The following is a 16,474-nucleotide window of genomic DNA, read 5'->3' as shown; positions in this document are numbered from 1 at the left end:
TCAAAGGCAGAAGATTCCCAGCTCTTGCTGTGCACTGCGAACACCTGGGGATTTAAAAAACAAACCGAAAACCGGATGTCTGGCTCCCACTCCCAAGCATTCTGCTAGAACTCGTGTGGGTGCGACCTGGGCAGGAGGATTTGAATAAAGCTCTCTAGTTGATTCTAGCTTGGGGCAAGTTTGGGAATCGTGGCCATGAGGCTTTGTTTGTGAACAACAGCCCCAGCTCCAGACCTCTGGGTACCTGGGTCTCTCAGGAAACTCCCCCGGGAATCACGGTGGCTGTGAGTCCGCCAAGTGAACAAGGACAGCAGCACGAAGACTCAAAGCTCTGGACCCTGGCCACCTTAGTCCAGCTCTCTCTGCCCCTCGGGACACGCCTGCAGGTGTGGGGAGGCTCAGCCTTCTCCCGCAGCCCACCGAGCGCACATCACCAGGCTGACAGCCAGTTCACGGGGTCCCCGGCTCCTCGTGCGCCGTTTCCCAGAACTAGTAAAATATACCTCCAGCCTCAGAGATGGCATTGCCGAATTTGTGATTCACACCGATATTTTTAAAAACTCAGCCATCTCCTCTAACCACCATTTCATATCGGACCAGACATCTCTACCCCCAAAATACAGAAAATATGTAATTTCAGAACAGACAGGTCTTTAAACTGAATGTATGTAATTTCAGGAAGTTCTTGCTAGAGCTGTCTTTATTTTTCTCACTTTGTCTCCAACTGGTGAAAACTCTGTTGAGCATCAGCACGAAGGAACCACTGCGCCGCCAGACGCCTTTTCCTTCATTTATAAAACTGCAGCAGATTATGGGATCCTGTGGTTCTTTCGATTCTAACTTTATAGGATTCTACAATTCCACATTTTGAAAACTGCCCAGCCCTGTACTTCTCCCTACACAAGTGAAGCTTTTCTGACAGGCAGGTTTTAGAAACAACCGGTAAACATTTTTTTATTCCTGTTTGTGCGTCAATGGCTCCCCAAAGTGACCATGTCCAAAGAAACCTACCAGTATGAAAATCGAAGCTGTCCCCAGGAGGAAATGGCTTGCATGGCCTCACGACTAATGTCCTTAGATAAGGACTTCTTATATAATGAGCTACAAATCAATTTTACCTCTGAAACATCCACAAATATACTCTATACTCTAGCAGCTCTCTCTTTCTCTCTTTCTTTCTCTTTCTCTCTCTCTCTCACACATACACATACATACACCCCAGCACAGGACATGACAGGGTCCCAAACAGAGAGTCCGGGCTTCATGTTTAAGCTGACAAACGAGAAGGCAGGCAACCCTGCCTCAGGCAAAGCTGCCTTCCCAAGTCAAGTCACCATCACAATCGCCCTAAACTTTCTCTGGAAGAAGGTCCTTAGGGAACTCTCCTCAAAGCTCCTAAGCATCCAGAAAGCACTAAAAGCAGTCTCGTGCTGTGCCTGGCCACGAGGTAGGAGCCTGTGCTAGACTTCATTGGCACAAACAAGATCGAGTGGTCAGTGAATGGCACAGACTCAGGAGACCAAAGCCTCCCTAGGGCCGTACACGCTGAGCATCGACATGGTCTCCTGTTCACCTTCAAGTTCTTTTTTTTCCCTTTCCTTTTTTTTTTTTTTTTTTTTTTAAATATGACCATCGCAAAGTATTCCATGGAGCTTGGTACCTGAAAGGAGGTGGCTGAATCCCAGGGGTGCTGACGCCAACCCAAGTTCACCAGCACCGCCCGTAAGAGGGAGAGCACGACCCGGAGAGGGTCTGTTCCCAATCCGGAGTCTAGAGATGCAGTCTGGGGATGGCACGCTCCCTTCACGAATGTTTCAATTTTTTAAAAAAGCTTCTGATGGTGAAAAATTTACACATATTTTAGACCATCTGGTTGACCATCTTCTAACCAAGTGCCACCAGCAGAGGTAGCACCAGGGCCTTAGGGCTCCCCATGGCGGTGGGAAGTTGTGCTTACGACCCAGTCCTCATGGCTAAGCCTTGCTGCTCAGTCAACCAGGTGTTGTCAGAAAGAAGGAGCATTTCAGACTCCTCCCCAGCCCTACAGAGCCCACACGGGACTACTCTGCGTGTGCAAGCGTGAGGAGCCCTGAACTGGGGAGATGGGGACAGAGGAGGACCAAACATAAGCCAGTCACACCCAGTGGGTGCCAGATAACACAGCATTCTGCACAAACATCCAAAGGAAACTCGGACTGAACCAAAGGCTGAGGGGTCAGTCAGGGCTGGGCGCACGGAGGCCCAAGGATGCAGAGTGCAAAAGGGCCTACAGCAGAGCCCCCTGGTCCTACTGGGGTCCGCAGCGCCTCTCCATCAATGTCAAGGACACATTTAAAATCCCAGGGTCCTGGGATCGAGCCCCACCTCCGGCTTCCCACTCAGCGGGAAGCCTGGCTTTTCCTTCTCCCACTCCCCCTGCTTGTGCTCCCTGTCTCACTGTGTCTCTCTCTCTTAATAAATCAATAAATAAATTTTTAAATAAATAAATAAATAAAATGTTAATTACAAGTCTGGGTTTATACCAATTCTAACACCCAAGAGCGCAAAAGGAGCTTATACCTAGTTTCTATTTATGCATATCTATGTATAATTTGTTAAAAAACAGGGTCAACACTGGGTGTCCAAGTAAATTTTTTTTCCTTTAAAATGGGTGCTAGCTGTACTTGACTTGGGATTAAAGATCTGTTACTCACTGGGACACACAGACCCTGTAACTCAAAAATCCTCAAGAAAGGTTTGGTATGGAAGGCTTCAAGTCCTCTTCCAGTAACAGGTGAAATGGTTTTAAGTGACGTCAAGGGACAGGTAATCTCCAAGATGCTACCTGCCCTGTCCACAAAGGAATGGACTTCACTCTATAGGGAAAAGCCCTTCTGAAGCCCTGTCAGAGGCCCTGAGGAGAGAGTGGGTGGAACAGCGGAAAAGCCACCACAAAATCTGAGGCAGGAAATCAAGCAGAAAAATTAACATCAGGAGGGGAAAAAAGTGCCCCTTTTACCGACTCTGTAACTGGCAAAGAAAGGAGCTATTTGTTTTCCTAGTATTCTACTTCTTATTTTTCAAAAAGTCAATCTGGTTATGTGCTGTGGAGGAACTCTATATATATATATTTAGTTATATATATAATGTCTATACATATGTTTATATATATATAATGTTTATACATATGTATATATATATATATATTTTTTTTTCGCTTAGACAGTTTATTCCCCAAAGGACAAAAAAATCCTTCAAGTGTAAAATACCAACTCTGAATTAGGAAAATGGTTTATAGTAGTTATAATTATTGTGCACAGACTCTTGACATTTTTCTCTGTGCTATCCGTTTCTTTCATGACTGTATGATGGCTGCATCATATGGAAATACAAGTGGTTGAGACATATGTACTACCACTACTTTGTAATTAACAGATTTGCTATAAATGTTTGCATCGATTGCTTGAGCACATAATTTCTTCAGATGCGTGTGCATGAGGGATTTTATGTATTCCCAAAAGGAGGCTGTCAGTTTAAGGGTAGAATTGGTTTTGCAGCACTTTTTTGTTGTTGTTCACTATTCATCATGGATTTTTACAAAGATTTTTTTCATTTTCTAAAATTAAAAAAATGGATGCTTAATTTTGTCAGTTGCCTTTCTGCTATCTACTGGTAGGAGCATGAGGGCTTTTTTTCTTTATTGCTTTCCTAATTAACATGGCACATTTTGGTTCTGTTGTTCTTAAACTAGTCCTGCATTCCTTAATAAACCGCATTTGGTCAGTCACAATGAACAGTCTTTGGGGACGCTGCTCGTCTCTAACTGCTACCTCTTTAGTTGGGAAATTTGAAGATCGTACCATCTTGGCCCATTTGTATCACACAGAAAATGAGCTCCTCCAAGTTTCAATTTTTTTTTTCCAAGTAATTTCTTTGAATCTAGCTGTTTTAAAGGAGAAGAGAGAACTTCTTGTTTTGTTGTTTTTTTTATCACATTAATTACATCAATAGAATACTGATTTTGTTAATCTCTTAAAAGAACCAAATCTTGATTTTTATTTATGGGTTTTAAGGCTTTCTCATTAACACTTTTTTCATGACCATCTTTATTACTGAATTTCTTCTTTTCAGTTTGTTGCTTTGTTCTTTTTCTAGATAATTACACATTTTTCCTTGTGTTTTAAGTACTCAGAATAAGATTTCTTAAAACTTTGACCCTGCATATAAGGCATCATTTAATAAGGTCTCTAATGTGTTCTCTGTATTTTATGATATTCTATATATTTTCTAATTCATTCGCTACTTAGAGTTTATCAGTTTGATGTTAATTATATATTCGACATTTCCTTAATAGGTAATATGTATACATGGTAAGAAATTCAAATTCAAAGGGAGAAGTAAGTCTCCCTTCCACGTTATGCCCAGTCCTCCAAGCCTCCCTCCTTAGAGGTGACTCCTGAGTAAACTTCTGGAGAGATTCGTTTATATGAAGACACTCAGGAAACCCACGGCAATACATAATAATGCCCTGTTCTGAGCCTTATGTATAAGCCTTTGGAAGAGAACTGGTCACCGTTTAAAAGTGGCTTAGTACTTTTTCAACGATATATTTTTTAGGTCCAATGTCATTTCACTATGAGCTATACAGGTAGTTCTAGAAATTTCTACCTGAGTTTAGTAGAACTTACATATGACATGGCAAATCAGCTTTACGTTGAAGTCACATAAAACTTTCTAAAAAGTACTTCCCTCGCTTTACATTAAATTTTCTTCCAAATTCCTATTAATTGTATTAGTTAAAACATTTTTTTCTTGGTATGTTTACTCTTTTATGATGGTGGAATTATTTTCCATCAAAATTATATTCCTTTCCATTTCCATGAATACACACATCTATGAGTACACGGTAGGTCCTTCAATTTACATGAATCCAGCAAGGTCCCAAATTATCAAAAGGACAATTGAGGTTTTTTATTTGAAAATAACTCAATAAAAGGTATGATATATTTGTTTTGTTATTTAAGACATGCAGAGCCAATAAATTTTTGTGTTGTACTGTTTTTATCGCTGTCCTTACTGATTCTCCCCCAATACATTTTAGTTAAAAAACTTAACTTTTTCAGTAAAACTTTAGGTGGCAGCCTTTTTATACTTATGGAGTGGGAGGTATGTGCCCAGTAACTTCAAGAATCATTCTTTTAATTAAACTTAAATGGCTTACTTCGAATAAATTCAATCTTATTTCATTTAGAGTTTAAACTCAAGAGCGATGGGTTTCTATTTATAATTACATTCCAAACATCAATGACTTAATAGAAGAATTTTTTTCCGGTGTCTACAAAAGAGGGCTGCTCACTGGCTTCGGGGCCAGGAACGGAAGGCACATACCGCAGCTCATTTCTGATTTAATGCTCTAGCAGACAGGGAAACATGCCCAATAACCTGGTACCAATTTCCCCAGCTGGGCTAGTGACATCTCAGAGAGGTATATACTTTGTAAAAGGTGACAGCTGTGCTGGATTGACAGGGATCATCCTACTTCATTTTCTTATACTCCGGGTACCTTGGGTAATTGGCTGGCCTACAAGAACCTAATTTTCATTGAACTCCATAGTTCAAATACCTCCATAAATCCTCTTAATCCAATACATACACTATTTATTAAAAAAATCTCCAAGACATCATCAGTTCAACAACTCAAAAAAAAAAAAAAAAGGTCCCATTTCTATCAATACTTAACATGACACAGGGATTCAAATACAGGTAACAAACACCCAAATCCTTTATCAAAAATTGCCTTAAAGGGGCACCTGGGTGGCTCAGTGGGTTAAAGCCTCTGCCTTGGGCTCAGGTCATGATCCTAGGGTTCTGGGATCGAGCCCCAAATTGGGCTCTTTGTTCAACAGGGAGCCTGGTTCCCTTCCTCTCTCTCTCTCTCTCTCTACTTTTGATCTCTGTCAAATAAATAAATAAAATCTCAAAAAAAAAATCGCCTTAAAGATTTACTTGTAAATGAATGGGGAGTATGAAGTCCCTCTTCCACAAAATCTCTTTTTAGATCTTTCAGCCAGGAAACGGCTTTGTTATACACCAAAAGAACATTCCCGAATCACACTTCATACAGGCTAACTACATAAAAATCGACAACCGAAAGACACATAGTTTCTAATATTACTCCTGAAATTCACCATGTCAATCCTCTAAGTCTTCCTAAGCAAAGTGTAATCCAAAATTTAGTGTAAGTCCAAGTTTCTCTAGGTTTAAGGAATATTCCCATCTTGCTTTTAGAAGAAGCACCAATGTTTAATTCTTTTGCTATAGTACATTAACTCCCTGAAGCCCCTTCAGAGGTTCAAGTATGTGTATCTCCAGAGAAAAAGAAAACAAACAAACAACACAGGACTGAATGAGACTAAAGTTAATACAAAAATCAGGGTATTGAATTAGAAAACCTGCCAAGAGATGTCTCCACAAAAGAATGTATGAAAGTGGCAGGTGACTAACACGCGGTTTTTTCCTATAGTTTCTTCTTTCCTCCTCCAGACATCACGATAGCATCCAAACAGGGACATGAGCACAACACTTTGTAGAGTTTCCCTCATCTGGACATCTGATAAGAGTTGCTTTCAAATAAAAAGAACTTCTTTAATTATCCTTCAGATAACTGGGACTTTGCTGGACTCACGTAAGTTATAGGTCCTACCAAATCCTCAATATACTGTTTTTTTTTTTTAAGATTTTTATTTATTTATTTGACAGAGATCACAAGTAGGCAGAGAGGTAGGCAGAGAGAAAAGGGGAAGCAGGCTCCCTGCTGAGCAGAGAGCCCCATGTGGGGCTCAATCCCAGGACCCTGAGATCATGACCTGAGCCAAAGGCAGAGGCTTAACCCACTGAGCCACCCAGGCACCCCATCAATATACTTTTCTAATAATCCCTCTAATTCATACCTAGGAAATCACCAGAAAGTAGGAGAATGCTTAAGGGGCTAGGACTCTTTTACAGGAAGTCGGTCTTTACTCGGTATAAGTAATTCTTCAGTAAGGAGACACAAGCAGTCAATAAAACCAACACTTCATCCATTGTACAGCTTGGTTTCCATGTCAATGACGGTGTTCTATCCAATGAAACTGGAATAGAATAAGGGCCTCCCCCAACTCAAGCACCAAAACCCTCAAGGACGGTCCGGAATGGATGGACCTTCTCACCTGATAGAGTGGATTATGTTATTACTGAAAAGGAACGAAGTTTCCATTGCCATGAGAGGCCGTGATGATTACATTAGTTCCTCTGTAGAACAGCCTGGTTAGTAACCAGGAATAAAAACAGTAATAAATGGATTAATTTGATGTTGTTAAGGGAAGAGATAGTATGTTACCTCTAGGAAGCTGTAGACGACCAAGTCCTAATGAAGAGTGGAAAAAAGAAAAAGATGATAAGAGAGACCCCAGGAACTCACGACACTTAAATTTCAAATACCCAATCAAGACTTGGGTGTGTACAGGGAATTCTCCACTCTCTTCAAAAAAATATAAACAACTGAATTCACCCTTTTCACGTGAATGCCTCCATGCCTCAGCAACCAGTCAGTGCCCTTCATTATTGGAAACTGAAGTAACTAATGACATTGCTTTACGCTGAAATTATTTTACAGAGAGGAAAACAGGGGGAGGAAATCCTCCCATGTATCAGGCGACCCCAGAAGTTAGGTATGTGAACCTGGACACCCGTTCACCTACAGAAAAGTCTCCTAAGAACCGGAAGGACGGGTACGCAGTGAGATCAAACAATGATTGAATAATTCTTCTGACCTGCAAAATGAGAACGAAGTAGTCTACAGGTTTGTTTCGCTGGTAGAGGTAGTATTCTGGGGCCTTCTTGTTCTTCTCATCATACTTCAGTTCCTGGATGACATTGGGGTGCTTTAGCAGCCTTAGAAGGATCTTCTCTGACATCTGGGATGGGCTAAATGCTTCTACTTCTATAGATATAAACACAACTTGATATTACACTTCAAATGGATGGAAAAAAAAATCATACTAGTGATTAAGGAGTTTAGAATACAGTAATATTTGGAACCAAAGCAATACAATATGGATTAAAGACACTTCCGTTTGGTGATCCACTGGGGGGGAGGTTACCTGGGAGAAATTAGAAAATACCAACATCTCGTATTTGTTTAAGTATTTCCTTTTCAACCTGAAAAGGTTTCAGTTCTTAGAAAATAACCCCAATTTTCTGATACAAATCGAAGTCTACCAGAAGCAGGCTCCTGACTGCCAGGACACCCTTTGACAGGCCACCATAGTCTGACCGTCCAACAACAGCCGAAGGAAGAAGCAAAGGTCAGGAAGCATCTAGGTGTGAGTTAGTACCAGGTGCCCAGACGAAAGGCTCCACCTCTCCTTCTCCCACTCCACTACCCTGAGAGAGTCTGGGAACAAAGGCAGGCGGAGATTCAGAAGAGAAGCAAGGCACGTGCACACAGCGACATGCACTCCAACTTGCTAACTAAAAAAAAATTTAAAAAAAAATTGTGTATCTGTATTGGCAAAAGGAATCCAATTTTATTTCCGGTACCCAAACTCAGAATTACTGGCTTAGGGCTGCTTGATTGAAACTGGACTTCCCGGCATCTCAGAGGCAGAGTTGGACAACATTTAAAGTATGGTTCTGCAATGATGAACAACATTACCAGAATTTGAAAATTAAGTTAAAGATACTGTTTATATGTTTAAAAAACTGCTGTCATGAGGTGAACCATGAATTCGGTATTAGCTTCTGTACTAGGTTTCGTAATAACAAAATGAGGTGGTACCCTGTAGAAGTTCTGGAAAATACAGAAGATAAAAGAGGAAAAGAAAATCACCTAGGAACCCACCACGCCGTCCTTCTCAGCAGCTGGTGAGCACATGTGCCTGTGTGATCTCACAGTTTTGTTTTTTTTTTCTCACCTCAAATTAAATTATGAATAACTTCCCGGCTCATAAATATTATACTCTGAGCATTTCTAGGTATCTGAAAACAGGGTCTTAAAGAGTATATAACATCCATTGCATGGCTACTGTTAGCCTTCTTTTTGAAATATTTTAAGTATGCTCCATACAGCTGAAGGGCACTGGTCGCCCATCTTGGACACAGACGTCTTCTACAGGCCACTGGGTACTTTCAGATTTTCTCACGTTTCCCCTAGCCCACAGAGCTCACCCTTCACCTAGACAGCCACTTGGGGATGTGAGAAGGGTTAGTCAGTCTCTTAAGTCCATTCAACCTTGACCTTTCTGGAGCAGTCAGTGCCGGCTGGATTGGTGGTTTTAATAATGTGAACGCTTGCCTCCTGGAATGGGCTCAAGTTAATCTGACTTGAAGAGGCCACCGAGAAATCCACGTCAAAGCGCTTAGAATTTCTGATGTCACGGACATCCTAAGAGATAGATTTAATTCTGAGATCTATTTTTTCTTCTTTGCAAATCAGAGCACCCGTGTTACCACTGAGGTCCGGCTGTTCTTCCAAGGCAAGCTGGAGAGAGAATTACTCCAGGAGGTGGTGTCTGGTCTGCACGGCCAGCCTACGCCACCAGCGGGCTCTCCCCGGGACTGAGCTGGAAGCAGATGACCTGACCTACTGTTCACATGCAGTGTGCCACTAACATTCATCCTTACCTTTCAGACCAATTTTAAGTTACTGGTCCACCCCTGGTAAATGTCTCAGAGGGTTCATGCCGACACTGAACACAGGAGAGGAGAGAATTTAAAAAGAAAAAAACAAAACAAAACAAAACAAAACAAAAAAACAAAAAACAAAACACAAAAGTGGCATTACTTATCACCCCATTTCCCCGTCCCCACCCCCAGCCCACCCCAGTCAGCGGTGGGTGAGAAACACGGTCCAGGGTTCGGAGAGATCGCAAACTGTGATAAGCTGCACTTGCCTGTTGCTAGGAAACGGTGCATGGCCAGGAGAAGCTGTGGTGATATTTTAACCTTCATCTCGCTGTCTGTCTGCTTAAAGGCAGAAAAATCTTGCTTTCTTTCCCGATGGGCCACTTTCTTTTTCGTTCTGTTATCAGCTGACCGAAGAACGAGAAAAGATAAAAGGAAATGCATTCGATTACATCAGGGCTCTTTTTGAATGAAAAGGACACAGTCCACTGGAAAGGCTAGACTACCTCCAGATCGCCGGCACTCTAGGCACCAAGGCCCCACAGAAAGAGGAGGAGAGAGAATCCTCCGCACATCAGTGCAGCACAGTCATGACCCAATCCAAAGTAAGGCAACTAGGACCAACGGTAAACATTCTCCACAAAGATCTTTAGAGCCCTTGTGAGTACACGACAGGGTAGTGGGGATAAAACCCTCACACAAGCCATGTAACCCCACAGTGATGGCATGCATCTCAGGGCCTACACAGTCTCCTGTCACTCGGTGTCACCACACTGTGGGGAAGAACAATCACCGGGTGACAGAAGGCACAGGGAAGGGTGCCCTGCCTTGCAGAGGCTTTTAGCCTCTGCCGAAACAGGGAAAACAAACATCTGAACAAAACCTCTTCAGAAACAGAAAAGAATGCTTTCATAGAACATTTTAACAACAATATCTGTTAGCTTCATTTCTACCCCAGGCCCGGAGATCCTCGAGGTCAAGCAAATACGAAGAAGGTCAACCAGAAGAGAGGTCGGCATACTTCCTCTGTCAAGGGCTAGGTAGTATTTCAGGCTCTGGGGGCCACACAGTGTCTGTTGGAACCGCTCAACCCTACTGCTGAACAAAAGCAACCATATGTGAAAGAGCTAATAGGGCATGTGCCAACAAAACTTTATTATGGAGATGAAATTCGAATTTCACAGTATTTTCCCATGTCTCTAAGTAATTATTCTTTTCATGTTTTCAACGATTACCCAATGTAAAAAACAAACAAAAATTCTCAGCTTGTGGGTTCTCCAAACACTGGCGGCCACTGTTGGCTGTGGTTTTTTGTTGTTGTTGTTGTTGTTGTTTTGCAAACCTCTGATCTAGACGGTGTCTAATACAAAACCCTTTTCCAGTATTTTTCTTGACAGAGAAAGGATCAAGAAAAAACTTGGTTAAAGACAAGACCTTAATCGCTCACTCCTTTCCCAAGAACCATGAGTCTGTGCGCTATTACCATTTCATGCCTGGGGCCAAGCAGACTTAATTACCAGGCTAGTCCTAGGGTGAGGGCAATCGTAACTTATCATTTTATTCGGTCTCTAATTCTTTTCAGAATCAGACAGCATAAATCAATATTTCCAAATAATTTTCTAATGGCAAATGTAGTCCTCAGCCCTGATCGCCTGTCGACCTCACGGATATCCCTAAAACCATGTGGTCAGCATTCCATCCAGCCAGGCAGGCTGGGCAACACTTCTGTGTGAAATCAGTTTAATCGAGGTTTAAGAGACTTTAACTGGAAAGCAAACATAAGATCTCCTAAGTACTTTAGTTATCTTTCTTATGATGAGTACCACCCCCGAAGAAACAAACAAAAAATCTCTCTCTCTCTATATATATAGATATATAAAGAGGCACACTTGGTATTAAATGGTCACTGTAAGGAACGATGAAAAGACTGTCAACACACAAGTAACAATATGCTTTATTATGTGATCTGACTACTCTCTAAGTGTCAAGAAGATAAAACACATAGGAAATGGTGATTTTAAAGAACGCACTAATATATATACATGAGAAAAAAGTAAGACACATTTTCAGAAGCAAGTCATTTCCTAAATATCAAGTTTATCCTTCCAAGGGTACACGGAAGACTCTCATTATTAAAATGAGGAACATTCCCATCTAGCAGGACTAAATAAAAATCACTCTGTTTTGGGAGCCTGGGTGGCTCAGTGGGTTAAGCCGTTGCCTTCAGCTCAGGTCATGATCTCAGGGTCCTGGGATCGAGTCCCGCATCGGGCTCTCTGCTCAGCAGGGAGCCTGCTTCCCTCTCTCACTCTCTCTCTCTCTCTCTCTGCCTGCCTCTCTGTCTACTTGTGATCTCTCTCTGTCAAATAAATAAATAAATAAATAATCTTAAAAAAAAAAAATCACTCTGTTTTAAGTAAGGCAGGCCCCATCCCAGGTGCCCTAGGCCATGTGAACAATCCATTTCCCTTTTAAGTCATGCTTTAATAAGCCAAACAGAACAAACAGAGCCCAGATACTCTTCTCTGGCCCACCTCTGAGAGCCCCAAACATCTCCAGGCAAAAACGCCCCTGTCTCATTATTAATCTCTTGAAGAGATTACTAAGATTCTACTAAGAATGAGGCTGAAGAAGAAGGTTTAAACCCCACAGTCCAACAATCCAGTTGAGGACTTCAGTGAGACAGGGTTCCGCTTCAATACTCAGCCCAGGATTGTTTACCTCACACGCAAAGACCAGCGGATCTTCCCCTCCCTCTACAAACAAGCCAAGAGACTCCCACCCCCTTCACCCATGTTCCCCTGCCCCCCCCCCCAAAGAAGATAGAGTAGCACAGAAAGGGAAAAACACATTCCTATTGTGTACCCTACCCTGTCCTGCTTCCCGTCCCTCCCAGTCACCACTCCTTGCCACAGCAAAGCTACACTCACAGACCTCACCTCTACCCTGGCCCCTGGGTTCTAGAACAAGGACATTTAAATGGTGGCAATCCATCCATTTAACAAATCCTCCTCATAAGCACTTGAATTTGGACCTTAAGTAGAAAAAGAAATTTATCTGAACACAACTGCCTAGCTGTGGAAAATAAAAATGTAGTGAAGAGCGATTCTTTTACCACACCTACAGTAAAAGTAAAAAGCAAGAAGGGAGTTTTCTGTTCAGGGCAAGTAATGCCCTCATCCCTTGTTAGAAGAAGTTGGCTTTTCAAAAAAAAAGACAAAAGCAAAAATGAAATACTGCCACTCGACACCACAGGCCCTGCCTCTCCTTCCCCCCCTCTGATGAAGGTTCTGGAACACACTGCCTAGTGGTCCACAGCCTACACATACAGCACGTAATGAGAGAGCAGAGGCCAAGTGGCCACTGGAAACGAGAGAGGACTCACGAACGAGAGGACAGAAAACAGCCAAGGTTTTGAAAAAAATCACACTCCGACTACTCACTGTATAAATCTGTTTCGTCTAGAATCTCGGATTTGATGATTTCTTCAATCACGTCTTCTAATGTGACGATTCCCAGAACTTCATAAAACGGGTCCCCTTCTCCCTCATTGTTCACTCGTTGCACAATGGCCAAATGAGATTTACCTTTCAAGAAAAGAAAACAAAGTTGAGGAAGCAATTCTCTGAATCTCCGGAAGGAAGTCTGGCACGGGATCATGTTAAGAACAGAGGCGAATGCAGAGACCGGATGATCCAAGTCTGCATTTCGGCGTTTAAACACGGGGTGGAAATGGCACAGGCAAATGGAAAAGTTTCCCGAGTCATCGAAAGCAAGACGACTGAGCAGGAAGAGCCTGGGCTTCTACACACGTCAGCCTGCGCCCCATTACCATTCGCTTCCTCATGGGGTGAGTCTTCCATCATGTCGGCCCTTCCTCTGTGACCTTATAGCAACTGCTATTTTTTTTTTTTTTTTTTTAGGAGAATGGTTCTCCCAAGTGTGGTCTGTGGACCCTTAGGGATGCCCAAGACCCTCTTAGGAGGGCAGCGAGGTCAGACGATTTCCAGTGGAACACTAAACGTTCCCGGCCTTTTGCACTGTGCGGGGGTTTGAGCCCATCAGGCAAAGCTGCCCGAGCACAAAGCGAGGCAGTGGGGGCAGACCAGGTTCTCTGCCACCGCACATGCACAGGAAATGGGGGGAAAATCCATTTCTCTTCAGAACGTCCCTGGTGAAGATGTAAAAATTAATTTCGTTAAATCTTGACCTTGAGTACTTGTCCTTTAATACTTTATGTGGCAAAAGAAGACCCATCCTAAAACACTTGAGTCGCATCCTGAGGTATAATCTTTGTCTGAGGAAAGGCACTTACACAACTGTTTGCACGGGCAGGTTGCACTAGCCATGTTTTTCACTGGACGTCATCTTTATCTGAAGGGTAAGTACCCAATGGATGGTGTTTAGACTTGTATATCTGGCAAATATTTCCTTGAAAACGGACAAAATGAGCCTGCAACGTTAAGGAAAACAGCAGCAGCATTTGCTAGTGATAAAATTTGAGCTTTCACAGGAAAATCGGGATTTGGGTAAACTTGTGTCCACCACAGGCTTGAGAACTTCTCGACAAGCAGTTTTCTGATGAAGTAACGAGTGGGATTTTTAAAATACTGAATAACGAAATGGGTCAACATTTCAAAGATCTACAGGACTCTGTGAACCAGTATTTTCCCAATGGCCATGGGAATGGTGCTACCAAGTCATGCACAGGTAAACAATCTATTCAGAGTACAAGACAGAACAACAGATTCTCTTTCCTCTCATACCCAATTTTTATATTTTTTAAAAGATGCTTTTATTTAAATTCCAGTTATTTAACAGACTGGGTAACATTAGTGTCAAGTGTACGATTTAGTGATTCAACAACTCCATGCAACACCCAGTGCTCATTGCCACAAGTGCCCTCCTTCATCCCGGTCACCTGTTTCCCCCATCTTCCCACTCACCCCCCCTCTGATCACCATCAGTTTGTTCTCTACAGTTAGAGTCTGCTACTTGGTTATACCAATGGATTTCTTTTCCCTTTTTTTTTTTAAAGATATTTATTTATTTATTTATTTGACAGAGAGATCACAGGTAGGCAGAGAGGGGAGGGGGGAAGCAGGCTCCCCGCCGAGCAGAGAGCCTGATGCGGGACTCGATCCCAGGACCCCGAGATCATGACCTGAGCTGAAGGCAGAGGCTTAACCCACTGAGCCACCCAGGTACCCCTAGACCAATGGATTTCTTAAAATAAGCTATTTATTTTGGAATAATTTTAGATTGACAGAAAAGCTGTAAAGACAGTGCAGAATGCCTGTGGAGCCTTTCCTCAGTTGCCCCCATTGTCAACACCCTGCATTACCACAACATATTTGTAAAACTAAGAAATTGACAATTGGTACAGTAAATTCCAGACTTATTTGGGATTTCACCAGTTTTTCCATTAACTCTCTCTTTCTGTTCTAATATCCAGTCCAGAGTACCACACTGCATTCAGGTGTCCTGTCTCCTCTGGCATCTGACAGTTTCTTAGTCTTTGCTTGTTTTTTTATGACCTCGACAATCAAGGAGTACTGGTCAGGAATCCTGTAGAATGTCCTTTGATTTGGGTTTGTCTGATGTTTTCTCGTGATTAGACTGGGGTTCTGGGTTTTCTAGTTACATCACATCAGGGCTTTCTCGACAGCCACGTGACATTCTGAGTTTCTCCACTGTCCGGTTACTCATTTTTCTTCTTTCTCCAATTCTATCCCTTGGAAGCTGGTCATGAAGTCCAACCCACCCTCACGGAGTGGGGAGGGGTAGAAATGAAGCTCTCCTTCCTGGATTGGGAGAGTATCGACATATAGTATGCAGAATTTTTCTATAAGGAAGATTTCAGACCAAAGGATTTCAATTTAACAGTGTGCCCAAAGTCCACTGGAATAGTTTCAGATTCCACATGACAACTAACCTTTGAAAAACTACCACTTGTGGAGTTTTGGTAGAGTATCAAAGGAAGATATTCCCAATCCCCCAAAATGGTTGTTCAAATACCCTGTCCCTTTCCAAATACATATCTGTGGGAGCTCAGATTTTCCTCCTCTATTTCAACTAAAACATATACTGCACAGACTGAATGCAGAAGATGATAGATGGGCTGTTATTTTTGTTTTGGAAAAGTTATTTTTAATAAAAATGTTATTTATGTTAATATAGTATATCTATTACTGTCCTTCAAAAATTAATTATCCAAAAATGAATTAAGGTGTTTTATATTACTCCACTTTAATTTCAAATACAGTGACTATCAAAAGAACCCACACAAAAAAAGTTCAAGAGTCCTCAGTAATTCTTAAGAGCTTAAAGAGATCTGAAGACAAAGTTTTCGTTTTTTTTAAGATTTTATTTATTTATTTGACAGAGACGGGGGAAAGAGGGAATGTAAGCAGGGAGAGTGGGAGAGGGACAACCAGGCTTCCTGCTGAGCAGGGAGCCCGATGCGGGGCTCGATCCCAGGACCCTGGGATCATAACCTGAGCCAAAGGCAGACACCCAACAACTGAGCCACCCAGGCAGCCCTGAAGACAAGAAAGTTTAAGAACAGCAGCCAGAGGAGACGGCCAGAAGGGTAAGGGAGGAGCAGGTGCCCCCGAGCTGAACAGTCCTAGATTGGAATCCAAGCATGGGCCCTTCCTCGCCATTACTAGCTGTGTGATCACGAGCAAATTACAGAACTTTCCTGGGCCTCAGTCTCCTCATCTCTTAAAACCAGGCTCATAATTACTGCTGCCACACACGATTGCCCTGAACATCAGAGATCGTATTGGGACCAGCAAGGACAGTGGCTGGGAGTCCCTAAGCGATCAGT

General features: G+C 42.4%; 1 protein-coding gene across 3 annotated transcripts in view; it reads right to left on the bottom strand.

Moving 5' to 3' along the window:
• CNNM2 (cyclin and CBS domain divalent metal cation transport mediator 2) overlaps positions 1 to 16,474 on the bottom strand; it is a 153,093-nt gene that overhangs the window by 22,289 nt on the left and 114,330 nt on the right. For 2 of the 3 annotated variants that reach the window (XM_047703452.1, XM_047703453.1), the window contains exons 2-4: positions 13,086 to 13,229; positions 9,912 to 10,049; positions 7,791 to 7,960 (exon numbers count right to left, since the gene is read on the bottom strand). In XM_047703452.1, the coding sequence (XP_047559408.1) occupies positions 7,791 to 7,960; positions 9,912 to 10,049; positions 13,086 to 13,229 (452 nt within the window). Of the gene's footprint in view, positions 1 to 7,790; positions 7,961 to 9,642; positions 9,708 to 9,911; positions 10,050 to 13,085; positions 13,230 to 16,474 lie in introns of those variants that run through there. The other variant, XR_007122802.1, reaches the window with a different exon arrangement.

Source organism: Lutra lutra, chromosome 14, assembly GCF_902655055.1.
Source record: "Lutra lutra chromosome 14, mLutLut1.2, whole genome shotgun sequence".
NCBI lineage: Eukaryota > Metazoa > Chordata > Mammalia > Carnivora > Mustelidae > Lutra > Lutra lutra.
This window is presented reverse-complemented; position numbering and strand designations above follow the sequence as displayed.